This window comes from Chaetodon trifascialis, chromosome 2, assembly GCF_039877785.1.
Source record: "Chaetodon trifascialis isolate fChaTrf1 chromosome 2, fChaTrf1.hap1, whole genome shotgun sequence".
Classification (NCBI taxonomy): domain Eukaryota; kingdom Metazoa; phylum Chordata; class Actinopteri; order Chaetodontiformes; family Chaetodontidae; genus Chaetodon; species Chaetodon trifascialis.
This window is the reverse complement of record NC_092057.1, coordinates 24,417,601-24,440,027: the sequence shown is the minus strand read 5'-3', so window position 1 is coordinate 24,440,027 and position 22,427 is coordinate 24,417,601. Positions and strand designations below refer to the sequence as shown.

The 22,427-nt window shown below is 43.0% G+C and overlaps 1 protein-coding gene across 2 annotated transcripts; it reads right to left on the bottom strand.

Annotated features, from left to right (window-relative positions):
- Positions 1–1,086: 1,086 nt before the first annotated feature.
- naa15b (N-alpha-acetyltransferase 15, NatA auxiliary subunit b) lies at positions 1,087–16,079 on the bottom strand. 2 transcript variants are annotated; one of them, XM_070988607.1, is made up of 20 exons: positions 15,884–16,079; positions 11,226–11,310; positions 11,021–11,125; positions 10,711–10,868; positions 9,810–9,944; positions 9,129–9,282; positions 8,508–8,627; positions 7,574–7,669; positions 7,200–7,306; positions 6,925–6,997; positions 6,424–6,593; positions 6,165–6,317; positions 5,017–5,145; positions 4,658–4,871; positions 4,241–4,434; positions 4,009–4,117; positions 3,782–3,880; positions 3,488–3,631; positions 2,861–2,958; positions 1,087–2,751 (listed from the first exon to the last, which is right to left on the bottom strand). In XM_070988607.1, exons 1-20 carry the CDS (start codon positions 15,935–15,937, stop codon positions 2,554–2,556), a joined length of 2,595 nt encoding a protein of 864 aa, XP_070844708.1. In that variant the 5' UTR covers positions 15,938–16,079; the 3' UTR covers positions 1,087–2,553. The 2 variants fall into 2 exon arrangements, with proteins under 2 accessions (XP_070844708.1, XP_070844718.1); XM_070988617.1 differs by lacking the exons at positions 1,087–2,751; positions 2,861–2,958; positions 3,488–3,631; ... (6 more) ...; positions 6,424–6,593; positions 6,925–6,997 and having other exon boundaries at positions 7,235–7,306; positions 7,508–7,669; positions 15,884–16,033.
- Between the last annotated feature and the right edge of the window lie 6,348 nt (positions 16,080–22,427).

Genomic DNA, 22,427 nt, shown 5'->3' with positions numbered 1-22,427 from the left:
ACACAGAAATCAGTTGATTATTATAGAATAGAGAATTCCCACCAAATTCTGAATTCAACTTTGTGTCTGTTAGACATTTGCTTTGTTTCAACGCCCCAGCAGCTCCCGCGTTTACTCTGTCCTGTCACCGGAACACGTTGCTGCCCCCTACTGGTGGCGTTACTATACAGTCATATATGTGGCCTCTTCAGTCCTGCTGTCCCACTAACCTCCGCACACTGCTCTCCTGAGAGGTGTCATTTCCACACAGGTTTTTGGTTTAAACAATGTGTGACTCAGCAGCAGGCCACACATTTGTTATGGTGCTGCAAACCTCCTGAAAACACCAGCTGTGGTTGGAGGACATTGATGACAAAGTCAAGGAGAGAAATCACATGGGAGTCAGAGAGCAGCTGATGCTCCTCATGGATCATGGACACAGCAGTGGTGAGCATACGAGGGCCTAAAAAGTTAACATTTTTAATGTGTGGTGGTGACATCTTACAAAAAGTCCAAACAGAAGACCCACAAATCAAACATGAGCCAAGGCATGATGTGACTAAGTTCACCTCAGCAGGCAGCAAGTGTGTAAACTTCATTGCATTGCATATTCAGCACCTCCTGTCACCCAGCTCACAAAATACATGAATGAGCAAACAACACAGACTGTTTTCCCATGTGACACAAAATGAAGCAAACGTCTTGTTTCTTTGGTGTTCTACGTGCTCACAAGTGTCTGAACAGTCAAAGAGGAACACCTGTTGTAACCCACACTTACATCTTTTTTGTGTTGGAATGAAATATTGCAGCAGGAGACCAAGAAACAAACTGAAGTTTATATTTATATTGGAAAAGTGATTGCTAGAATCTGCTTAGTCTGACTTGTGCAAACTCTGTTAGAAACACAAAATTCTGTTGTCAACTAACAAACCTAATGTATTTCCTTCAGTGGCTACATCTGAGGATGAAGACTGTGACATCATCCTTACCCACAATGCTCGGAGCCTGACCTGATCGATTCCAGCTCACCCAGTCTGACCCTGAATCAGTGAGACACAGCAGCAGGTCAGCGAGCTTCACAGAAGAAACACGTACAGACGCACAGCAGAAGTCCACCTTTTTTTTCATTTGGTTTTAATACAAAAATCCAGAGATATCATACATCACCATCTCAGATTTCAACTTTCACATTAGAACCCAAAGTGGAGGAAAAAGGGGAAGAAGAGAGATTATTGGAGGAGAAAAAAAAAGGGGGCAACAGAAAAAGTAAAACAACAAATTCCAGGTGCTCATACGTTTAGTCGCCTTCTGTCACCTCGGGCAAGGATGCTGAACTCTGACCTGGAGAGGAGCCACTGTTATTCAGCAGAGAAGAGCCCTCTGAAGCAGGACGGCCTGGAGGATCCTTTCCACTTGCACTGTTAGAGTCTCTGTGTACATGCAGATTAAACCGTTTCTAACAGTGACAACAGCAACAACACGAGTGACTCTGCCAGGAAGCTCAGCCTAACCACTTCAACCACATCTGGAAATCATTATCGTCAATAAGAGTGTCATTGATCCATTATGGACAGGAAGGTGTCTAGGGTATTGCTTAGATCTATCCAACTCTCTCAGAACTACGTAAAAACGTTAAGAGTAGCAGTGTATTTGAAAAGGAGCACAACACACGACCTTTACAGTTTTTAAGCTGTGCTACAAGGTGCTCCATGATAACAGACAGAGGATTACATATTCCCAAGTTGAACCAGAAGGATGAGGGAAGCACAGCCTGACCAAAAGAACTGTTCACAAGTGAGGCAACGTTGTTGGCGCCATGCTCCCGCAGAGATCGGGCCTTCCTCACACACTCCACTGCACCTCGCTGCCTTGAGGAGCTCAGCGGTTTACTGGAGCGTTACAGCAGATACAGATGCACCTGTGGTCGCTGGATGTCCGCAGTGTCTACTCCGGGTCCTCGGTAACTCTTCCTGCTCAGCTTCCTACAGATCTGTCACAGATCAGATCCACTCAGCTCAGCCTCCCGTCCCCCAGTGACAGTCGTGTCCTATTTTCATTTAAATTAGCTTTTTTAAAATAAGGGGAACACAGTATGCCAAAGGCATGTCAGAGCAGCACCGAGTCAAACTCAAGTGGCTGCGGTCACCGTTATTGGTCATTTCCGAGGAAACCGATAGTCCGTGTTAGTCCGTCACAGTTTCTCCCGACAGTTTGCCAGTAACTATTGTTTGTTTTCATATTCAGAATGGTTGTCAGCGCTATTAAAAAAAGTAAAATGGCCATTCTGTTATCTTCCTCTTCCCCCCCCCTTCCCACAAATATACACAACTGCACTCATGCTCTCAACAAACACACACACGCACGCACGCACGCAAGCACACGCACACACAGTCCTGATTTTCACCATGTGGGAGAGAGCCAAGCCATGCCAGGTCAGACCCGATTAAGCTGAGCCAAAGAACGAAACACCCAAATTTTCGCTTCCTGCGTCTGGCTCTACAAAATGGCTGTCAGGCGTACCGCAAGGCTCCGTGCTCGGCCCAATTCCTTTTCTCATCCGCTGTTCTGTTGCGCTCACATCTCATTAGCTAGCTCCTCTGTTTCCGTGGAAACGTCTCCGTTGGCGATCTTTGTGTTCTCCTCATATCCGGGGGGCGTGAAAGCTAACGTGTAGGGGTAAAGCTTGTGACACTCAGCGCGGTACGACTCCGCAAGCTCTTTACAGTCGCCCAGGATGCCACTCCGAAGACACTCCAGGACCTCTGTGCTGATCTGAAAAAGAAAAATGGGATGCTCAATACATGTAGGTGATGTCATTGATGACATGAATTCCAGCTTTTTATCAGACAGTCATCACACGGCATAATCCATGAAGGCACACCTGGATGGTTCTGTTGTCGAGTGACTCGTCTAGTGCAGTGGCCAGCTCTGCTGCCTTCGTTTCTGTCGATGAGTCCAGATACACCATCATCTTAGCAGCTGCAGGAGGGAGAGAAGAGTGAGAGCGAGAAGAGACAGAGCTCCGAAAAACCAAAGGAGGAACGGACTCGAACAGCTAAGATTGTTTTTGGTACCTGAAAGTCAGACTGAGAAAGAGAAAACCACATTTCTTTTGTGAACCAAACAGACTCAATGTGGCAGTGTGATGCATATAAGAAGAGTGTGGGGAGAGCCATGTATGAAAGTCTGATGGCAAAGGAAGCTCAACCCTGCATATTAGAGATAAACAGGAAACAGAACTAAAGATGGAAATATCCAGAGATGAGATGTAGAATGTCTGAGGTTCAGCATAAAAGCACCAGCTCCAGGCTGAGGAGATGTTCATGATGGAAACACAGTCAGAGTCTTCATTATTCTTTACTAAAAGCAAAAAACCATCGACACAACAGGCATACAGGAGACGTTGCAGAAAGAAGAATGAAGAAGAGCAATGGGGGGAAGCTTACACATGGAAAAAGGTTCACTAACTAAATGCGAAGCGATCCTTTAATGACTGTGTGTGGCTTACCAGCCAGTCGGTGTGGTACGGAGTTTGAGTGTTTGCTGAGGTAGGCCTGGTTGAAGCTCTTGGCGTTGCTGTCCCCGAACAGCCGGGTGATCTCCTGCTTCAGCACCGTCCTGACCACCTCTGGCAGCTCCTTGCTCTCCGAGACTGAAAGAAGATGAGGAGAGATGTGAGCAATGATGGTGAGGGGATATAGGGCTAGAAAGGGTGGTGGGTGCGACATGATCTGTGATATTACAGGGAATGATCATTTTTGATGATGATGCAATGAGGTGTGAATGATGAGCTTTCTTGTACCTCCTTTAAAGAAGCGTACTAGACACTGGTGTAACCATGGGTGGTCCGGATCAATGGCCAACGCTCTCTTCACTGATTGGAGCATCAACAGGTACTTTTCTGAAAAGAGGAGACGGACTGTAAATCTGTGTGAGGCAGAAATGAAAGATAAAGGACAGAGAGTATCAACACGGTAAAAACTAAAGACACGTCAGTGATGCATGATTTAAACGAGTGCGCTTGCAAACCTTTCCTGAAGTAGATCTCAAAGGCCAGAAGGTGTGTGTCTATTTTGTCCTTGACCAGGTGTTTGAGAGGCATCAGGAACTTGACGGCTTCTTCCAGTGGATTTTCCACCTGTAAACAGGAAGTAATGGAGCAGAGGCACAACAGACAAATCATCACCTGATTCCACAAAGACAATTTTCCACCACCTTGTGACAAAGCTTTCATGATTTTGATTCGGTTTCTCTCTCTAACCTTGACCAGTTTGTCAGGAATGAGCTCCTCCTTAGGTCCTCCAATCTCCTCATCATCATCCTCCTTTTTCTTCTTCTGGTTCTTAAGCTGCTTCTCTTTTTCTGCGTTCTTCTTCTCTTCCTCCAGCTGGGCCTTCTTCTGGGCTCTTCGCTGCTTGTTCCTCAGCTTCTTCAGCTCTTTGTCCGAGAGATTAGCTACAGAAGAGAGAGGATGGACAAAATGTAGTGATTTCCTCTTTTTCTCTGTCCGTTTCAAATGTAGTATATTGGAACCCCAGAAGTACACATGGGACTCCATGAGTCTCTCCACACACACACACACACACACACACACACACACACACACACACACACACACGCACACGCACACGCACACGCACACACGCACACACGCACACACGCACGCTCTGGCTCTCACCAGTGTCTGCCTGCAGCTCCTTGCTGTCGTCAGTCAGGGGATTGTCGTGGAGGCTCAGGTAGATCTGGATGGCCGTCATGGCAGCCTTGTAGTAGAAGGGATGCATCCGGAGCACATCCTCCAGCTTCAGCAGGTCCACATAGGAGCGTAGCGTCATCTTCCTCATGCAGTAAGTGTGGAAATCAAACTGGTCGTCTGTGATCTCCACGAAATGCTGATAAAAGTAAGAAACCCAACACAATCAGGGATTTGGTCCATACATGAAACATAAACCAATTTCATGTGGGTAGCTAAGGAGTCTCATTCAAACATTGAATGTAATAGTAGACCAAGTGTAATCCCTGATAACAAGGACTCACCCTTTCAATCTCATGGCACTTTTTGAGAGCCTCCCCAAACTTGTTCATGCTCTTGTAGGCGAGCGCACACTCCGTCTGGAACCACATACACTGCATCTCGTTGAGGTTCTCCACTGCCGACGCTCCCTCCTGGACGAGGACAAAGCACAGAACACGCATGAGCAACGTTTACAACAAAACAGTAAACGTGCTAAAGTATCATTCCAACACGTTTGTTAAACAGTCATTCAGTGTTATTGCAGATATAAGATGATTCATTTCTAGAATTACTGTCACTCATGACCAGGCTCACTTCAGTTGACCCTGTGTGTGAACTCATTTGCAGATGCATTTGTTATTTTCATTAAAGGCACCAAGAGATTAATGCTGTCTTAATGGGACTGTTAGGAGAACATGAAGGATCCTTCAGTTTTTATCTTGATTTGTAAGGACCTGTGCATCTAGACCTAAAACTGTTACCATTAAATTAACAATTTAAAAAAGAAAGTAAAATGTTTGTAATACTATGAGACAGAGGCGAACCTCAGAACAAAGCATTTCAAGATTTGTCATTTAAACCCTAACAAATGTATTTACACCATCAATACATATGAACATACAGTTACTTCCTAATACTTGATTAGTTTTAAATGTATTCAAGTCAGTTTGATTAAATTATGCACCTTGAGTAAAAAAGGTAAAAACACTTCACATGTGAAACATTTGTCTTTGAAGTGAAATGTGATTGATTCACTTGGTTTTGTGTCTTACTCATCTCAGCCTCCACTTCCTGCGATCATACGTATAAACAAACACCCACTCAAACAGAGACACCAGTTATCTTACAACTTCAAACGCACACTACACATAAATGAACACAAACACTCTATTTATTTGCTTTTTTTTTGGTTGCCCTTGTCATGAACATTACTGCCTCCTAAGTCTATTATAAATGACTTGCTGTTATTGAAGAAGTGGGAATCTACTATGAGTGACTAATCTGTAAAGAAAGAATTCCACCCTCACATATTTCAGCTTGTAGGAAACTGACACGAGGGTCTCAACAAGAAATTCAAACTTGAGTTTATTGTGACATTTTCAAACACTTTCCTCAGCGTGTCAGCTGCCAGTGCATGCTTGGGTGCACGCCCACGCTCAGTTTTTCTCACCCGCGTGAACTTGGAGCACATTTCCTCGGCCTCTTTGATCATGCCAGCCTTCAGCATGTACTTGGCACACTTGGAGTTGATGAATCTGTCGGCAGTGTCCAGAGCCTGGGCTTCATCCATCCACTGAGCAGCCTCTCTGATGTTCCCAGCATGCTGCAGGAGCATGAAGGTCAACACAACAGTCACGACCAGAGCACGGTAACTTGACGCTCCCCACTAACAACAGTAAACACATGTACAAATAAGTGGCATATGTCACCTTGTAGATCTTGGCTTTGATAAGGAAGAGTTCAATGAGTGTCGGCGTGCTCTCGATGGCCGCGTTGATGTATTCTAGAGACAGCGTCTGCTGGCCAATCATGTCGTAGTGCTGTGCCAGGAAGTACTGCACCCAGAGCAACGTGGTTGGTGGTTCCTCCTTACCGTCATCTGTGACAGTGCAAAGAGACTGTGTCAGTTCATATCTTGAGGGTCGTGAACAAAAGACTGAAGTCTTAAAAATGTAAGCTGGAAATGAGTGGGATTATGAATGCAATTATTTTTGACTGACTTCTTAATTAAAACAAAAAACGTTTGTTTGGCTGCGCAGGATAAACACACACACTAGCTACTCTTCCACTGTCCGACTGACAAAGCAGCGGCTCAAAGACTGTTGCTGTAGTACAGCCGTAGCATTAAGCTACACTGCACATTCAACATTGATGATTAGAAAGACATCAAATTGTTTCTCATCATTCTGATTTAGAAGTGATCTCCTCACCGTTCTGGTTGAACATTCTACAGCTTTTTAATGAGGTTTCGTAGCCGACGACCAACTCCTCTATTATTGCCACCTGCAAAGACAAAGAGGAAACAGCATTTTATCTCACCTGCAGAATGAAGCATGCATCTGTGAGTGAACAATTTCATCTAATACACCAGAATCTTTCCCTCACATTGACCTCTCCTCCTTCAGTGCACTATGTAAGCTGCTTTAAAGCAAAGTGACTCAGTTTTAGATCAGTCATCAGACATGTCCAGCAGCAGTGTCGTCACCTTTTCTTTGTCGTTGTAAAGTGATTTGAGGGTGGTGAAAACGGGCGGACAGCCTTTACTGAAATTCATCCTCAGATACCTGTCCAGGCACTCTCTGAACTTCTCCCCTGTGGAGAAAAACAGTAAGACGGAGAAGATGATAAAACTTCAGTCCACCTCCATCACACAGTTCACTTCATTCATGGTCAAAAATGATTTAAAAAAACCAAAGACCAACAAAAAACAAACAAACTGCAGACCCAAATGGCATGAATACAATCAAACAACTGAAGCTTAATACAGCTACTAGCTAGTTCATTTATTCCTACGTCATGGATGGAAATGTTGACTGAAGTCACTGTTTTAGTTGAAAGGAGACTCGTTATTGGCCACACCAGAGAGGAAGGTCAGGGGCAGTCGGCGAGGAACCAGTCCTTTGGGAAACTTCTCCCAGGCGTCTTCGTAGATCTTGCATCTCTCCTCTACACTGCCTGGAGAAAAAAAAACAACAAAACACAAAAATTCAGTTGTGTTGACAAAATTCACAACTGCTGCACTTCAGTCAAATACTCCTAAAAAGTCGACTGGTTGATTAATTGCAGGACAGATTTTTCTTGTTCACTCATTAACCACTGGGCAGACATGAAACAGCAGAGTCCTCAACTGACTCTGAGCGGCTGTTTACAAATGAACTGTGATCTGATTGGACTAAAACCACTGCGAGTTTGTCTGAGCTGGACGTGCTGTTTGACTGCAGTAACAAGGCGATTGTGCAGGTATAACAGGAGTCTCTTCTTTGCAAATACCTTATATTCTGTTTGTTTAACATGACATCACATAGAAAATGACTCTTCAAACACATCATTGACTGCTCTGGTGAAGTATTTCCACACTACTGATTGTAGTCGAGCATTGGGAAGTACAGCCATGTTTCTTTCTGCCTCTTGCTGCATGTCTGCTGCACACATGACAACTACGACTTGCATTCTCAAGCTTCTGTCAAAAAAAGTGTAGGGATAAATGTACACTTATTAATAAACATGCATCCTGTTAGCAAAGTCAGCAACAGGTCTATTTTGGCCACATCTACTGTTGCATAAAATTGCCTCATGTTAACAAAAGAGATAACAGCACACAGTCACATATATCACAAACCAAACACTCAACACACTGAGTTTCTGAATATCTTCACCCTGGAAGGAGTTTTGCAAAAGTTCCGTTTTCTGAGACCTAAAACTGCATTTGTGTGTGGACAAAAGGCCAAAACACACAGAAAAATCTGTTTTGAAAAATACTCATGTATGTGTGGACTAGGCAAAAGTGTCATACTTGGTTTTAGGGCGTTCTCCAGGCCGCGGTAATAGGACCAGTTCTCTGGATTCCTCTCCTGCAAACGACGATAGACTTCTGTTGCCTCGTCCAGACGCTCTAAGTTCAACAGTAATTCACCTGTGGAAACATGAGTGAAGACTTCTGGTGTCAAGGTACACACAAAGAGCGGAAGACTGCTCAAGTTTAAGCAACAACCCACAGTTTGAAGTTGGAGAGGCTTAACATTGCAAATAAATATGAACTCATATGAATCTTGCAGAAATCCAGATTATTCCAAATGCAACCAGTCATCTCACTTTTGACGTTCTCTTAGTGACACACAGCAGTTGTTCACACTGATTCTGGTCCAATTGTATATCAAGACAGTGTGTGTGTACATGTGCCTACAATGTAGATTTTTGAAAGGTTAACTTGCATCTAACAATTATTTTTCAGATCATAAGGAAGGGGAGGATGCGTTACTGAAGGGGCTGGACATTTTTTTGTCCATCTATGATACACATGTTTACCCTTACATTCACTTGAGCCATGTGGAGTAAACAATGGCTAACAAGGGGTTTCCAAGGTTCTGGCTTCAGTGTGACATCGTTGGATTGGGTCTGGAGCACAGGGACCCACCTCGTGTCTCCTCCACAGCCAGCTTGTCGCAGATCTGCTTCTCATAGTTGCACAGATGCTCCAGGGCCTCCTTGTGTAGGCCTGCTTCTCTCAGCACCTGGTTCTGGTACAGCAGCAGCTCGCTGTATTCGTAGTCCACTTTGTCTGGAGACGTCTGGACAAGCATAGAGGTGTTAGTGAAATCAGCAAGCAATAATGAAAAGCTAGCGGCGCTGCTGGGTGGACTTCTGTATCCATGCAGGTCAGGAAACTCTGCCTCATTCTTGGTGCTTATGTGCAGTTGCCTAATCACACCAACATGTTCTTTTACATAGATAGCACAAAGACAGGAAGCAGACTGGTCTTATCAGGAGAAAGCCAGAGAGAGAAAGTGAACTCTATTGTAGTTGTGACCAACGCACAGATGACAGAGAGAACACCCAAAAACTAAAAGCTCTGTTGATGGGAAGGACTCGCTGGCCTCAAAGCATGCACTGTAACTCAGATGCATCAATCAGCGAGTCAGACACCTACTACATAACAACAAACATGACCATCTGCGATACACAAAATTACTTAGTATTGTATTCAGGCTCTTTGTTCATTCACTTTCTCAATTCTGATCCCAAAAACACATCTCAGTTCATGCATGAAGGATGAGGAAAAACAGACATTATGCACTTAACTATGATAGGTACTAACCTGCTGTGTTTTCCTGAACTCCTCGATGATCTTTGCAGCCATCTCATAGTCTTCCAGGAGGTGATAGGCAATGGCGTAGCCGATCCAGGAGGCCCGCTGCGCCGGACGCAGCTGTAACAGCTGGTACCGTGTCTCCTGTGGAAAAGACAGGCAAACACAGATCTGTTTAGCCGTGCTCAACATCAAAACCAACAGGGTGAAACACCGCTGAACTTAGCTCATGTGCTCTGTGTGATGACGCTCATATGTTGCCTGAAGGATTCAGAATGTGACGTCTAGCTGGGAGGATAAACTAGGAGGAAACAAGGCATAGGTTGGCAGCACAAAGCAGAGAGGAGAAATTTTGCTGATTCATGGTTTTAACACCAGGTTGTCACTAGCTGGCTCAGGGAGAACAACAAAAAAAACCCTACACAGCCCCTCCCCCTTTGCCTCTCTCATCCATATTTTTAATCCTCTCAACCAGACTTTCATCTTGCCATTTCATACCTCGCACTACATAAGCATCTAAATCCCAGGCTGTGTCCCAGGAGAGCTGTTCTACATTATGAAGACTGACTGAAACCTGATATATGCCTGCTGATAGGCGCCGTCCTCTCCAAATCAGTGCCACACTGCGGCCTGGACGAGGCAAAGCGGCAGATGGCAGCGTATTCTGGAAAGACGTTTTACCACAGACCATTCAAGTTTGTTTTATTCTTGTATTAAACAGAAAAGCTGCCACAACCAAGTGTGGACACTAAGGCGTGCTGCTCTACTGCCAACCCTGCGCCCAGACCCTCTCCCAGTGGGGCAGGATGGATGAAGATGGGTTTTAATCCTGACGATCTAAAACGTATCTCAGAATAATTTTTTAACAACATAGACACCATCCACTCGTAGTCCCCCTGTCAGTCCTCACCCTGTAGCCCTCCAGGTCTCTCATCTGGATCTGCAGCAGGGACAGGTCTCGGAGGATCTGCAGGTTGTCTTTGTCCCACTTCAGAGCATTGCGGTAACACTTGATGGCCTCATCGTACTTCTTATCCGAGCGCTGCAGTAGGCCGTATACATGCCAGCCTGGGGCGCATATGGAGTTAGGGAACATAGAAACAATCTCCTGCATATAATCTGATCTTATCAAACTATTCGAATGGCAGACAGAAGTGCACAGAGATGGTGAGGTGACTGGGCCACACAAATGATGTGTGCCATGCCATAAGTAAGGATACAGACATGGCTCCTGAGGTCATTGCGCAGGCCTCTTCTCACCAGATCGTAGGCTTCCTCTTTCTTCCCCAGACAGTTCAGGGTCAAGCCCTTCATCGCCAGGGTCTCTGGAGGGAGACAACAGTACAGCAGACAGTCATACATGACCATGAGAGAGCTTTTTTTTGTGCATATTTCCATCCTTACATCCACACATCTGCAGCCTACCTCCATGCTCGGCAAACTTGGGGTTGGACAGGATTTGTTTGCAGAACTTGAGCCCGTTTCTGTACTGCTTGTGTTCGTAACATCGCTGTCAAAGGAAGGATGCAGAGGTCACATTAGGGCAATAGAACAAGAGTGATATTACAGTTATATTACTTTTTTGTGATCAATACTGGTGAAATACAAGGTGGAACCTGGAACCAGGAGCGGGATGTGTATGTTACAACATTCTACAAATTACATTAAAGACATTTAAAAAAATGTGGAAAAATAAAGTCTTGGTAAGGTAAACTCGTGAGCAATGATATAATTACAAGAGAACATTATCAGACAATGCACTACAGGGTTAACATGTATAAGCCTTCTGTACACACCTAAGCTTAAATGCACAAACAGACTTTTTACTAAGACACAAAAGTATCAAACCACCTTGAAGGAATTACCAACTTTTTGCCCGAAAGTTATATTTCAGTTCGCTGTTGCACAATCAACACTACACCACCTCTCTTTTTAAACTGATCACTGACTGTCAGAGGAGACAGTATGTGGTGTGTGCGTGTGTGGTGTGTATTTGTGTGAGAGAGAGGGATAGGAAGAGTCAGCCGGCAGATGGCATTTCGTTGTCCCACCATCGACTTCACTAATGGTGAAAAAGATGACGTCAACCTCATATATTGGTGCCAAGGTCGGTTATGAAATTTCAAGTAATTCACTGTTGAACATCACGGAGGATTGCACCATTAGCACAGACTGAGGGCTAGAGGACAGAGGAGACGGGCTCATGTCCTGTCAGCTGCTCGATGGTGCTGCTTCATCTACATACAGTACTCTGACTGAACTCTGTAAGGAATAATGTGAGACAATATTGTGCATAAACACATAAATATATAACAGTTGCATATGTGTCAAAAGACTATCTGTTAATGGGCTAACAGAGAGAAATTGGGCAAAGATTAAAAGATGAACCTGAACCAGTGAAAAGCTTTGGTTCAGCTCAGAAATCCATTGTCCTCATTCATTGCACAATCAGCAGAATGACAGCCATGCATTAAGTCTCAGCTTTGCATTGGGTCCTTAAAAATAACTTCCTCTCTCTATTCTGAAAAAACAAACCAAACTGAGCTCTCGCTTTGTGCAAAAACACACAGAAGCTTAGAACTTGTCCTCAAGTTCAACTAGATAGGAAGGTATGCTTTTCTTTCACTGGAAACTGTGTTTGGAGTAGATATGTAATGTCACCTTCATTGCTATTGAGCTAAATAAAGTCAGATTAAAATTAGACAGGTGAATGTGTTTCTGCTGGGAAAAAGAAGAACACTGGAGGTATATGACATTTGTTGTAACAGCTTCATTATAGGGTGAAACCAATGCCTTCATCATTGTGACATTGTACTTTTAAAACAATCTGACAGAGGCAACAAGAGAAAATCCGTCAGCAACATCTATAGCGAGTGTCAGTTCAAAACACGTGCTTTAAGCAAGTACACAGATGCTAGCACACTCACATACTGTACTGTATGTATAATGTAAAATTTAGCAACATTAACACAAGCAGCTGTGCTTATCCAGCATGTTCTCTTCCTCGCCCAAAATAACTCGGCCCCCTGAGTTACAGAGAGAATCTGTCAGAGCGGTGGCTTTAAGCTGCAGGGCTCGCTGCAAGTTGTGCAAACGTAGAACAACTGAAAAGCTTCTTCCAAAGCACTGACGCCACACTTGCATCATTTTGGAGGGAAAGTAGTGACAAGGAAGATTCTTGTAGTTGCAATGTGCAAGCGTTCATATCAGTGAAGGGCAACTAAGCAGGATGGGGCAAAACTGTACTACAACTTCTCACACAGCAGCGTGGTGCTAACCTACTTTATTACCTTAGAAGGTAGTTCAATTAAAAGGGAGTTGGGTTTCAGCAAATTAGGGAACTGACGTGTAAGCTTTCAGAAAATGGATTATTTGTAATCATACTAAACAATATTTGTGTGACAGCCTAACGGTCCTGGCACCTATGTTCTTCTATGCAACAAATACTATCCACAATAAATCTGGACAGTCCTGGATAAAACACTTCAACAGTGAAACTCAGTTCCACTGAGCTGAACCTGTCCCACAGCATGCTGGCTGCCCTTTGGTGTGGGCTTGTTGCTACAGGTATCAGTGAAAATAAATGAAATACCAGGCAGTCCAGTGAAAAGAATTACATTCATTAGTCTGAAGGCTTATCACATGCCAAGACACTACACAAAGTGGTTTATATGCCTTTGTGTTGGGATATCACAAGTCTAAAAAGTTGCAAGGCAGCAATATTTTTTTCTCTTCTGTCGCCACGACTGTGAAGTGAACATTAGAGTTGTATTTTTGACTTTACCACTCTGTCTGTTACAAAGTTGTTGCTGGTGCAGCTTAGGAAGACAAAAATGAGTGTCTGGTTGCGATTCACTACCCTCTAAATTCAAATACAGCAGAAAAGTTTTCATGCAAGAACAAGACTGCAATGCAGTACAGATGAAAACTGCTATTTTAATGAGATTAATGAGCAAGGGAAGGTGTTTCCCCTTACAACAAAAGAACAAACGGAACCTCATCCAACTCCAGTGCCATGCACAAGTTGGAGACCTGCCAACTTCTAATAATGCATTTGGGTACTCAGTCTGGGAAAGCAAAAATAACGAGGGGTGTGGTCCAGTCCTGACTACAGCCAGAGAGAAAACCACTTCAACTCTCACATCATATCCTCAGTGCAGAAAGGTTAATGACAGTAATTTTACTCCGGGCTTTCTCATTCACACAACAATTTCAGAGCTTTCAGAAGTCTCCTTAACTAGAAACAAGATCTAAAGGTCAGCTCATTTTATTATAGATAAGTGTTGAACAATGATGCTTAATTGAAAAAAAGTGCCATTAAACTTTGATAAATGCCATTTATGCACTCTTATACTTGTCACAGATGCACCTGCAGAAACAAAGACTACCAGAAGCCTGTTGAACCTGCAGCCTCATACAATCATGTGCACAAGTTAAAACAATATGATTGTTATGTAGCTATAGTATAAGTATGGTGCTGGAGGCTTTTCTGTCATTTTCTGTTAAATGCTGCTTGCATAATTACCTGATGCAAAAAAAACCTTAATCTCAGCTGCTATTCACAAACAGATTTTTATACAAACTCTGCACTGTGTTCCACAGAAAAATGTGCCATCATTTAAGTTATTCTAAAGCTGATAAATCATACAATTATTAAGTGTCTGATCAGAAAAACTAAATTTCATCTCAGACATTACACAGTGACTGGACGACAACAGTTTGAGGAAAAGCAATACCCCCTCTGAGGTATGCAGCAAATACAGGCTCCAACTTTTCAAGATCAGGTGCAGGTCACAGGTCTGCTTTTCCTGCCAGAGGTAGAGCGACTGCATGCCAGCCCTCCACCGATGTGCTGATTAAAATGCTGTAACTCCCAGCAGAGCCCCCCCTGCCTTTCTAAACAATGATGTTTATCTGAACCCGATAGTGACGTTAAAATGGCCATTACCAACGTAGCTCACACAGTTCCTGGATAAGATGTAGACGTCCATGCCAAGATGTTGAACAACACACGCAGTGACAACAAATGAGTAAGTTATGGCACAAGAGGTTGACTTCTTTAATATTCAGCAAAAGAAGTTTTCGGTAAGAAAAAAAGAAAAGAAATTGAACTAGACTTCACCCACACCTGTTCAACCACTCCTCTAGACAATGCAGAACTGTGTGTAGATAGAAAATAAACAGCGGGGCGACACAAGTACTCAAACATGGAAAAAACAGAGGGATGGATGGATGGTCAGCTAACTAGCTGCCAGAGCACAGCAGGCCTTAGGCACTTACAGATATGCTGACACAGTCACACAGGTTCCCCCTTACTTCCTCTCGTTTTCACACAAGCACAACCAGTTTGACCTCATCTAACCTATACCGGTGATGGCAGTGTGTAAAGACCGAAGTCCCACACAGACAGATTCAGACTGACATTAATTTAACATGCTAAACCAAGATTTCTAACAAATGCTGACAAGCGTTAGCTGATTAGCCAACGTCAAATGGCAGCTAGTGAGCTGTGGACGCACAGCAGGTTAGCATGACCCACGTCTGACACAAAATTAAATGTACAATTACATTCCGGTGAAGACACTTGCTGTGCTTTCAGCAAACAACAAACAATTGGCAAAACACTTCTAAAAGTAGGCTGGGAAACCAATTTAACAACATACGTGAGGGTTACATGGGCTAGCGGGTTAGCCATCGTGGACACTAGCTAGCGTTTAGCGATTGGTTGTTGTCTTTAACAAGGGGTGAGGCCTATCGCAACTAACTAGCCAAGTCCGGCAATTTTAAATATCACCACGGTGTGTTCAGTGACGTTAATGATGTATCTTAATCGCAATGGACACATCTGTCAGAATCACAACAAAGTCATGAACAACCATTTTGGCTTTACGTTAGAGTGACAGCGCACGTCAGGGCCGGGCTAGCTAACCCATTCAATGATGCCATTTTGCTAACAAACTGATGCTAACGCTAACTACCGGAGAGCTACACTGACACAGAGTGCCGCCGATGAATCTTTAAATTCGTCAGCTGTCTCTGTGAACGACAGCTATCGGTGTGCATCTCCTTAACAATCAACTCACCAAAATCCTCTTGAAGAGAGCGTTCTCCTTCGGCGGTAAAGTAACTGTCGGCATCGTTGCAGTTGAGATCAGCTTCCCCCTCGACCTCAGCACATGTAGCTAAAGTTAGCCCAGCTAGTCAAGACGAGTAGAGTTGAGTGATGGCTCTGACTCGCCTGCTTCAGCCGCTCCGCTCGATTGCTCCGTCTCCTCTCCTCACCCGCTTCCTCCTCACGTGGTGACGGAAGCTCCGACACCTTTCAAAATGGCGGCGGTTGCATTTTGCTCGACCGAGTCGAGAAGACAAACAGTCAAATGTACCCTTTGGACATGTTTTAAAGACATATTAAAAGACTGCTTGCAATACTAATTCTGCCAGATTTTTTTCTCACGAAAAATCAGTTACTTTGTTGATTTAGCAAGTCGAGGTGACTTTGTAAAGCACTTAGAAATACTTTGTTAAAAAGCCTGAAAATATATCTGGCCCCTCTCTCAAGCTGGAAAACAAAACAAAACAAAACAAAACAAAACAAAACATGGCAGTTATGACAGGAAAAAAATGCAGTTCTTTACATATAAGGTGAGATATTTTATTAAAATTTTTCTATTAAATATATATTAATGTTGCTATTAAAAGAATAAAGAAACGTAATGAAAAAGTAAGAGGCTGACTTTGATGCACAAACTTAACCTTATACTGACAAAAGAAAGTATCCTTTGAAGAAGGACTTGAACTGAAGGAGCAGTCTGGAGCCAAGAGGAGAGAGGAAGGGGAAAAGAACACAAATGATTTTTATCTTCTCAGAAAAGAAATTTATAAAGAAAATCAGTAACTGTCCATAATGAAGGAGCTCATTGTAAAGATCCAAAGTTCATTTCTAATTTTGTCTCTGTGTTGAAAATTAAATGGAAAAATTCCAGGAATTGGTGGTCTGCTGAATTTTCTACACACATTTGGGAAATTATACAAATTCCGATAATCCCCATTTACAATGACTGCATCAGTCAAAAAGAAACTGTGGCTGCCATGACACAAGACATCATATCTCCTGTCCCCAAACCTGATAAAGTCCCTTTATTCATAGATAATTGGCATCCTATCAACAGCCGCAGAAGTAAAGATTTTCTTGATTTTATCTGGAAGAATAAATCAAATTAACTTTACACATTTGTACATTCCAGTTGTAAAAAGTTTCTTACAAATTCTGATTCAGTTTGGTATTTCATGCCAAATTACACTGTCATGTAATTTTGTTGCCAAAAAGGAACAAATCCTGTTGTTTCCTGAAATGCTTCCAGAGAGATTCTCAGAGATTCTTATTCTCAGTCCTTTCGATGAATTTAGAAATATGTTGTTCTTCAGATGAATTCATTCAAACCACTACACTTATAGTAAGAACAATATGAGACAGCCTGACTGATGTTGGGTGGCACTGAGATAACATGTATCAAGTCTAACAATGAGCATATTCGCAGAACTTAAAAAAAAAAAAGTGGACTGAGAGACAAGGTTTTCTGCAGGAGAACATAAACTGGAGAGCTTTAACCTTATGAGGACTGTATTTCAAAGAAGGCCAAGGAAGCACATTTCAAATGTTTACATAAAATATACCCTGCTAATCATCTCCCTGCTACATTTACAGACATACACATGTCTTGTACTCTTTGTAAACATAAGATCGAGAGTTTCAGTTCTTTGAAGCTTCTCCTTTAACCTTCCTGATATTATTTGTCACCAGTATCTGATTATTTTATTTGGAAATATTTGTATTCGATAAAAATGTCCTCAGTCACTAGTTTTCACTATTTTTTCCAGTAACTGAATTTTCTATTTACATCACTCAGTTTATTAAAGACTTCCTTCAATGAAATCAAGTTTTTAACCTTGTTAACATGCCCATATGGTGTTTTTATACGCTGCAAGACATGTCATGAGTGAAATAAGCAGTCAGTGCCATGGCTGAGCAGTTCCACCTTGGCACTGCAGTGGACCAATGGCAGTCTCTGAAACACAGATCGGACAGCCAGGCTTTCATACGTCACATACTGTACCTAAGACCTAATCCCACTAATTTGCGGGGTGGGGCTGCAGTGAAACAAAGGGAATCAGAGGAGAAACCAGATGCTGGGGCTCAAACATTGTAATATCTCCACTGTCTCTTCTTTGTTTCAAGAATAAAAGTTCGTTCACTCCCTGTGACAATGGGGTTTATTAAGGAGGAAACCCCTTGCATCACATGACTGTATGGACCACAACATGACTGGTCCAAGCTACTGTTGAATGAAAATTGTTTACCACAACTGTAAATCAACATTTCCTCCTCCGCTTGATGTAAAACTTTCCAGTATAATTTCCAGGTAAAGTAAAGAAAAAGGGGAAACATAGTAAAAGTTATTATTTGTGGTTCCTGTTTGATTTAAATAAGAATAAAGAATTCTGGTAAAATTAGTACTAAAATCAAAGATGGACTGGGCAGCGTTAGCAGCTACTGTCAGTATACTTTGCTGAGAAGCAGAAGAGGAGGCTGCTGAGCTGAAAGTAAGAGGAGCCAGAAGGAGGAGAAGGAGGAGGAGGAGGTGATGTCATAGCAGTTGTCTCTGGTTACGTACATTATAAAGTTTACTTTAAGCAGCACGTAACTAAGAATAATGGAAAATAAACACAGTAAATATGATACAGTAGATAGAAATGTCTCTGAAATGACTGTGACTGGCCAGCTGGCTACCCCCCACCCCCCACCCCCCTCAAACCACTGATGGAGCTTCTCAACTCTGAAAACTTTGGAGCACATTTTGGATTCATGATCAAGATTTGAAATTTACACTGTTGATTTCTCACCTCAACAATTCTCAGAAGTGAATTTAGTGTTACTCTCCAGTGCAATCCAGATAACCCTGATGATGTCACTATGACAGCATCGGGGTTATCTGAGAATGGGTACACTTTTTTTTAAGCTTTTGGTGGTGTGGTATAATAATGATAAATGACACAAACTATTCTAAACTAATATAAACTGCACAGTCTGGTGTGTTGAAGTGCCCTAGAGACTCGTTGCTCCACACTTAATGCTGCTGTTTAAGTGGAGGGTGAGAAAATAAACACAGCAGCACAGCGAGCAGGATGAAGCTGGTCTCAGTTCCTGCCAGCATCAGCTAGAGGGCGCCATATCGAAAGAAAAGCAGTGAAACCACATCACTGCTTCTCTGTCGACAAGCAGACAATTTGTTGGTCATCATTTGCCAGCAAGCAAACTGTGCATTAATTTGAAGTTGCGAGGGAGAGTGGTCAGCTTACTAAGCATGTGTGTGTGTGTACATTATGTACAGTACACATCCATGTGCAGGTTATCTTAATCAAGCTCGGGCAGCATACTGAGCACTCATTCCACAGTCAGTACTTTCCATTTAAATTACTCAATGAAACAGAAAGATAGAGTCATCCAAAGGTAATTAGAAATCTGTGTGTGTGTGTGTGTGTGTGTGTGTGTGTGTGTGTGTGTGTGTGAGGGAGAGGGGGAGACAGATTTTCATGGTGGTTTATTCGTGGTGTGAGACAGCTTAGGCCTTGCTCCGCTGTTATCTGGTGGCCTCCTACTCCTCCACCACCACAATGGCTCTTGCTACCGCATTCATCAACTTGACACACACACACACACACACACACACACACACACACACACACACACACACACACACACACACACACACACACACACACACACACAGAGTTATGGCTCCATCACTTTTGGGGACATGCATTCATTTCCCGCACACTCGCCCTAACCAGCCCTAACCATAACCACTGCTTGCCTAACTTAAACCCATGAACATTATGGGGACCTGCAGCTTGTCCCAACAAGTAAGGCGAGTCCCCACAGTGTGACTGTGTAAACAGATTTATGTCCCCACAATGTGAGTAATGCATGGGCACACACACCCACACAGCCACACACACTCTTTTCTCCCTCTCACTCCACACTGCCTCATCCCCTGGCCTCTCTTTCCCTCTCCATATGTCTTTCCACTCCACATTTCTTCAGCTACATTTCTTCACCTTATTACTCTGTGAGAGGGAGAGAGAGTGAATGATTCTTCTAACTCATCTCCCACTCTTTGTGGCACATCATTTGTCGTTCTGATTAGAGCCCATAACGCTGCCTCAGGAGTGTGTGCAAGGCTGATGGTGTGTGTGTGTGTGTGTGTGTGTGTGTGTGTGTGTGTGTGTGTGTGTGTCTAAGTGTTTGGCTACAGGAGGAAACTGGCTGTCATTAGCTTGGACTTGTGGCTGGCTTGTTGTCCGCAGCACTGACGATCTCCTGAGCGCCCAGGAGAAAGAGAGACAGAAGAGCATCACCACCTGACCAATGGTGACAACAGGAACTGGTCCCCGGGCACCGGTCAGCTGGCAGCCCACCGCTCCTGGTCCGCCGCGGAGGAAGGACGGTCCAAGGATGGGTTAAAGGCGGAGAATAAACTTCACATATGCATGCCGTGTGCAGTTTCCCCTCCTAACTTCACATGTTGTGTGTAAAATATGACTAATAAAGGGATTTCTTCTTCTTCTCCTTCTTCTTCTTCTTCTTCTTGACTAAAATGTCTCAACAACTGTTGGATGGATTGTCATGAAATGTGGTTCATGTCCCCCGCAGGATTATGTGTCATCACTATGGTGACCCCATAACTTGACATCACAATCATTGGGTCAAATTTTCAATGTGAGCAGTACTTTGCATTAATATCAACTACCAGCAAAAATAGGCCAATGACATTTCTGTGAGCCTCAGCTACTGTGTTTACCGCTAATTATCAAATCTCAGCATGTTTTGGCATTCTCTAAATTAACATTGTGTTCAAAAACTAAAACCATGCTACATATCTGTGAGCAGGATTTGAGTATACAGTGTTCACACTGGAAGTGTTAAAATGATGCATACTCAAACCAGACAGCATGAATACTAAATACAAGCAATTTTTGAGCTGCTCACAGCTGGAAAAAATGTTTTGCATCATGTATCTGCTCATGCTGAACAGTTCAGTATGTTGATTCTTTTGTGTACTACTGAACAGTATACTATGACATTCAGTATGTAGTACTCCTTAAATGCCCTAACATGGTAAATGTTGTATCTGTTAAAAGTCAGCATGTTTGAACTGTTCAAAGCTCAAAGCATCACTGTGCCTCAGGAGGCCTACAGTCTCTCAGAGCTGCTGACATGGCGAGAAAGTCTTGTTCATATTATTATTTCATTTTAATATTCGCCTCACTGCTCATGCTATTAGTATTATCCTTGCTGGCCTCTCAAATGTGAAGTGGTGATTAGAGTTGGGCGGTATCCAAATTTTGATACCGTCAAACTTTCCCCACATTTTCCCGGGGTATATGGTATTACCGTGACTAATTAAAAATCACTTTGCAGAGCAGCGTGACATGCGCGCAGTTCAGACGGTCAATGCTCACGCAAAGAAGCTCCAGTCCTAACTTGTAGTATGTACCAGAATGACGGGGAGAAACTCAGTTAAAAGCCTCTACCAAGCATTGCCACCCAAACGAAACATAATTCATACCCCACGAAATTATATGTGCATGTAACGAAAACATGAAAATAGCGCACGTCAAAGGTACGGCATCTGCTGATTTCACCACTTCCGTCTCATGAATGAGCAGAGCGCTCACAGAGGGTTCTGCTGAGCAGCCCGAAGTCTTATTTTACTGTTTTATTTGCATTTCATACTTTTATGAGAGTTATAAGAACAATAGCAAGCAGAAAAAAGGCTGAAAAAGTGTTTTCAACAGAGTTTCTCCGTATGCTTGGACGAGATAACGGTACTCTGCCCAGATGTGCCCATATGAGCGCCTGGACATACCTGTGTTAAAACATCTGTAAAACTGCTTGGGTTCATTTTTTAGCATGTAATTTTGCACAGTCACCTTTTCCTTGAGTAAAAATTCAGATTGAACGGAGTGGACTTCATTTTTGTTATGACAATGTTACAATTATGTTAGACCCCTACAGACCTATATGCACAGCATTTTTGTAAATGACTGTAATGAAATTGATACCGTTGCTATTTTTAGATACCATGAGATATACCTTATCACCGGATTACAGCCCAACCCTAGTGGTGATTTTTTTAACAAACATTTGATAATAAATGATTATGTGATAAATTCATATACAATAAATGAATAGAATAAAGTATATTTTAGACCTTAGATGAAATTCCTTGAAATCCTGGAAATGTGCGATAGGCACTCATCATTATTTTTGACATTTTACACAATAAAGGATTAATTGAAAGGAGCAGCAGATTTAGCGATAAAGAAAATTGCTGTTTCTTACAGCCCTGCAGCTGCTCCAGTCTGATTGGATTTGTGTAGGAAACCGACAAGTTTCAACCCAGGCGGCTGCCACCATCAACAGGTGTTCTATTTTTTCACACCAGTAATGAACACCTCAACATTGTGCTCTCTGGAGATGTTAAGGTGTGTGCTAGGGGGTGGATTGTAGCAAACACCTCCAACTGCAGCCTTCCCCCTCTACCCATTCACTCCCCATCTTCCTCC

What these genes read in the sequence shown, in the direction of transcription:
- naa15b (XM_070988607.1), bottom strand. Translation starts at nt 15,937, where the DNA reads ATGCCGACAGTTACTTTACCGCCGAAGGAGAACGCTCTCTTCAAGAGG. An exon ending in AGTTCAGGAAAACACAGCAG is followed by an intron (nt 9,283 to 9,809) that starts GTTAGTACCTAT and finishes ATGCTTGTCCAG; the next exon opens with ACGTCTCCAGACAAAGTGGA. An exon ending in AGTGCCATGAGATTGAAAGG is followed by an intron (nt 4,872 to 5,016) that starts GTGAGTCCTTGT and finishes TACTTTTATCAG; the next exon opens with CATTTCGTGGAGATCACAGA.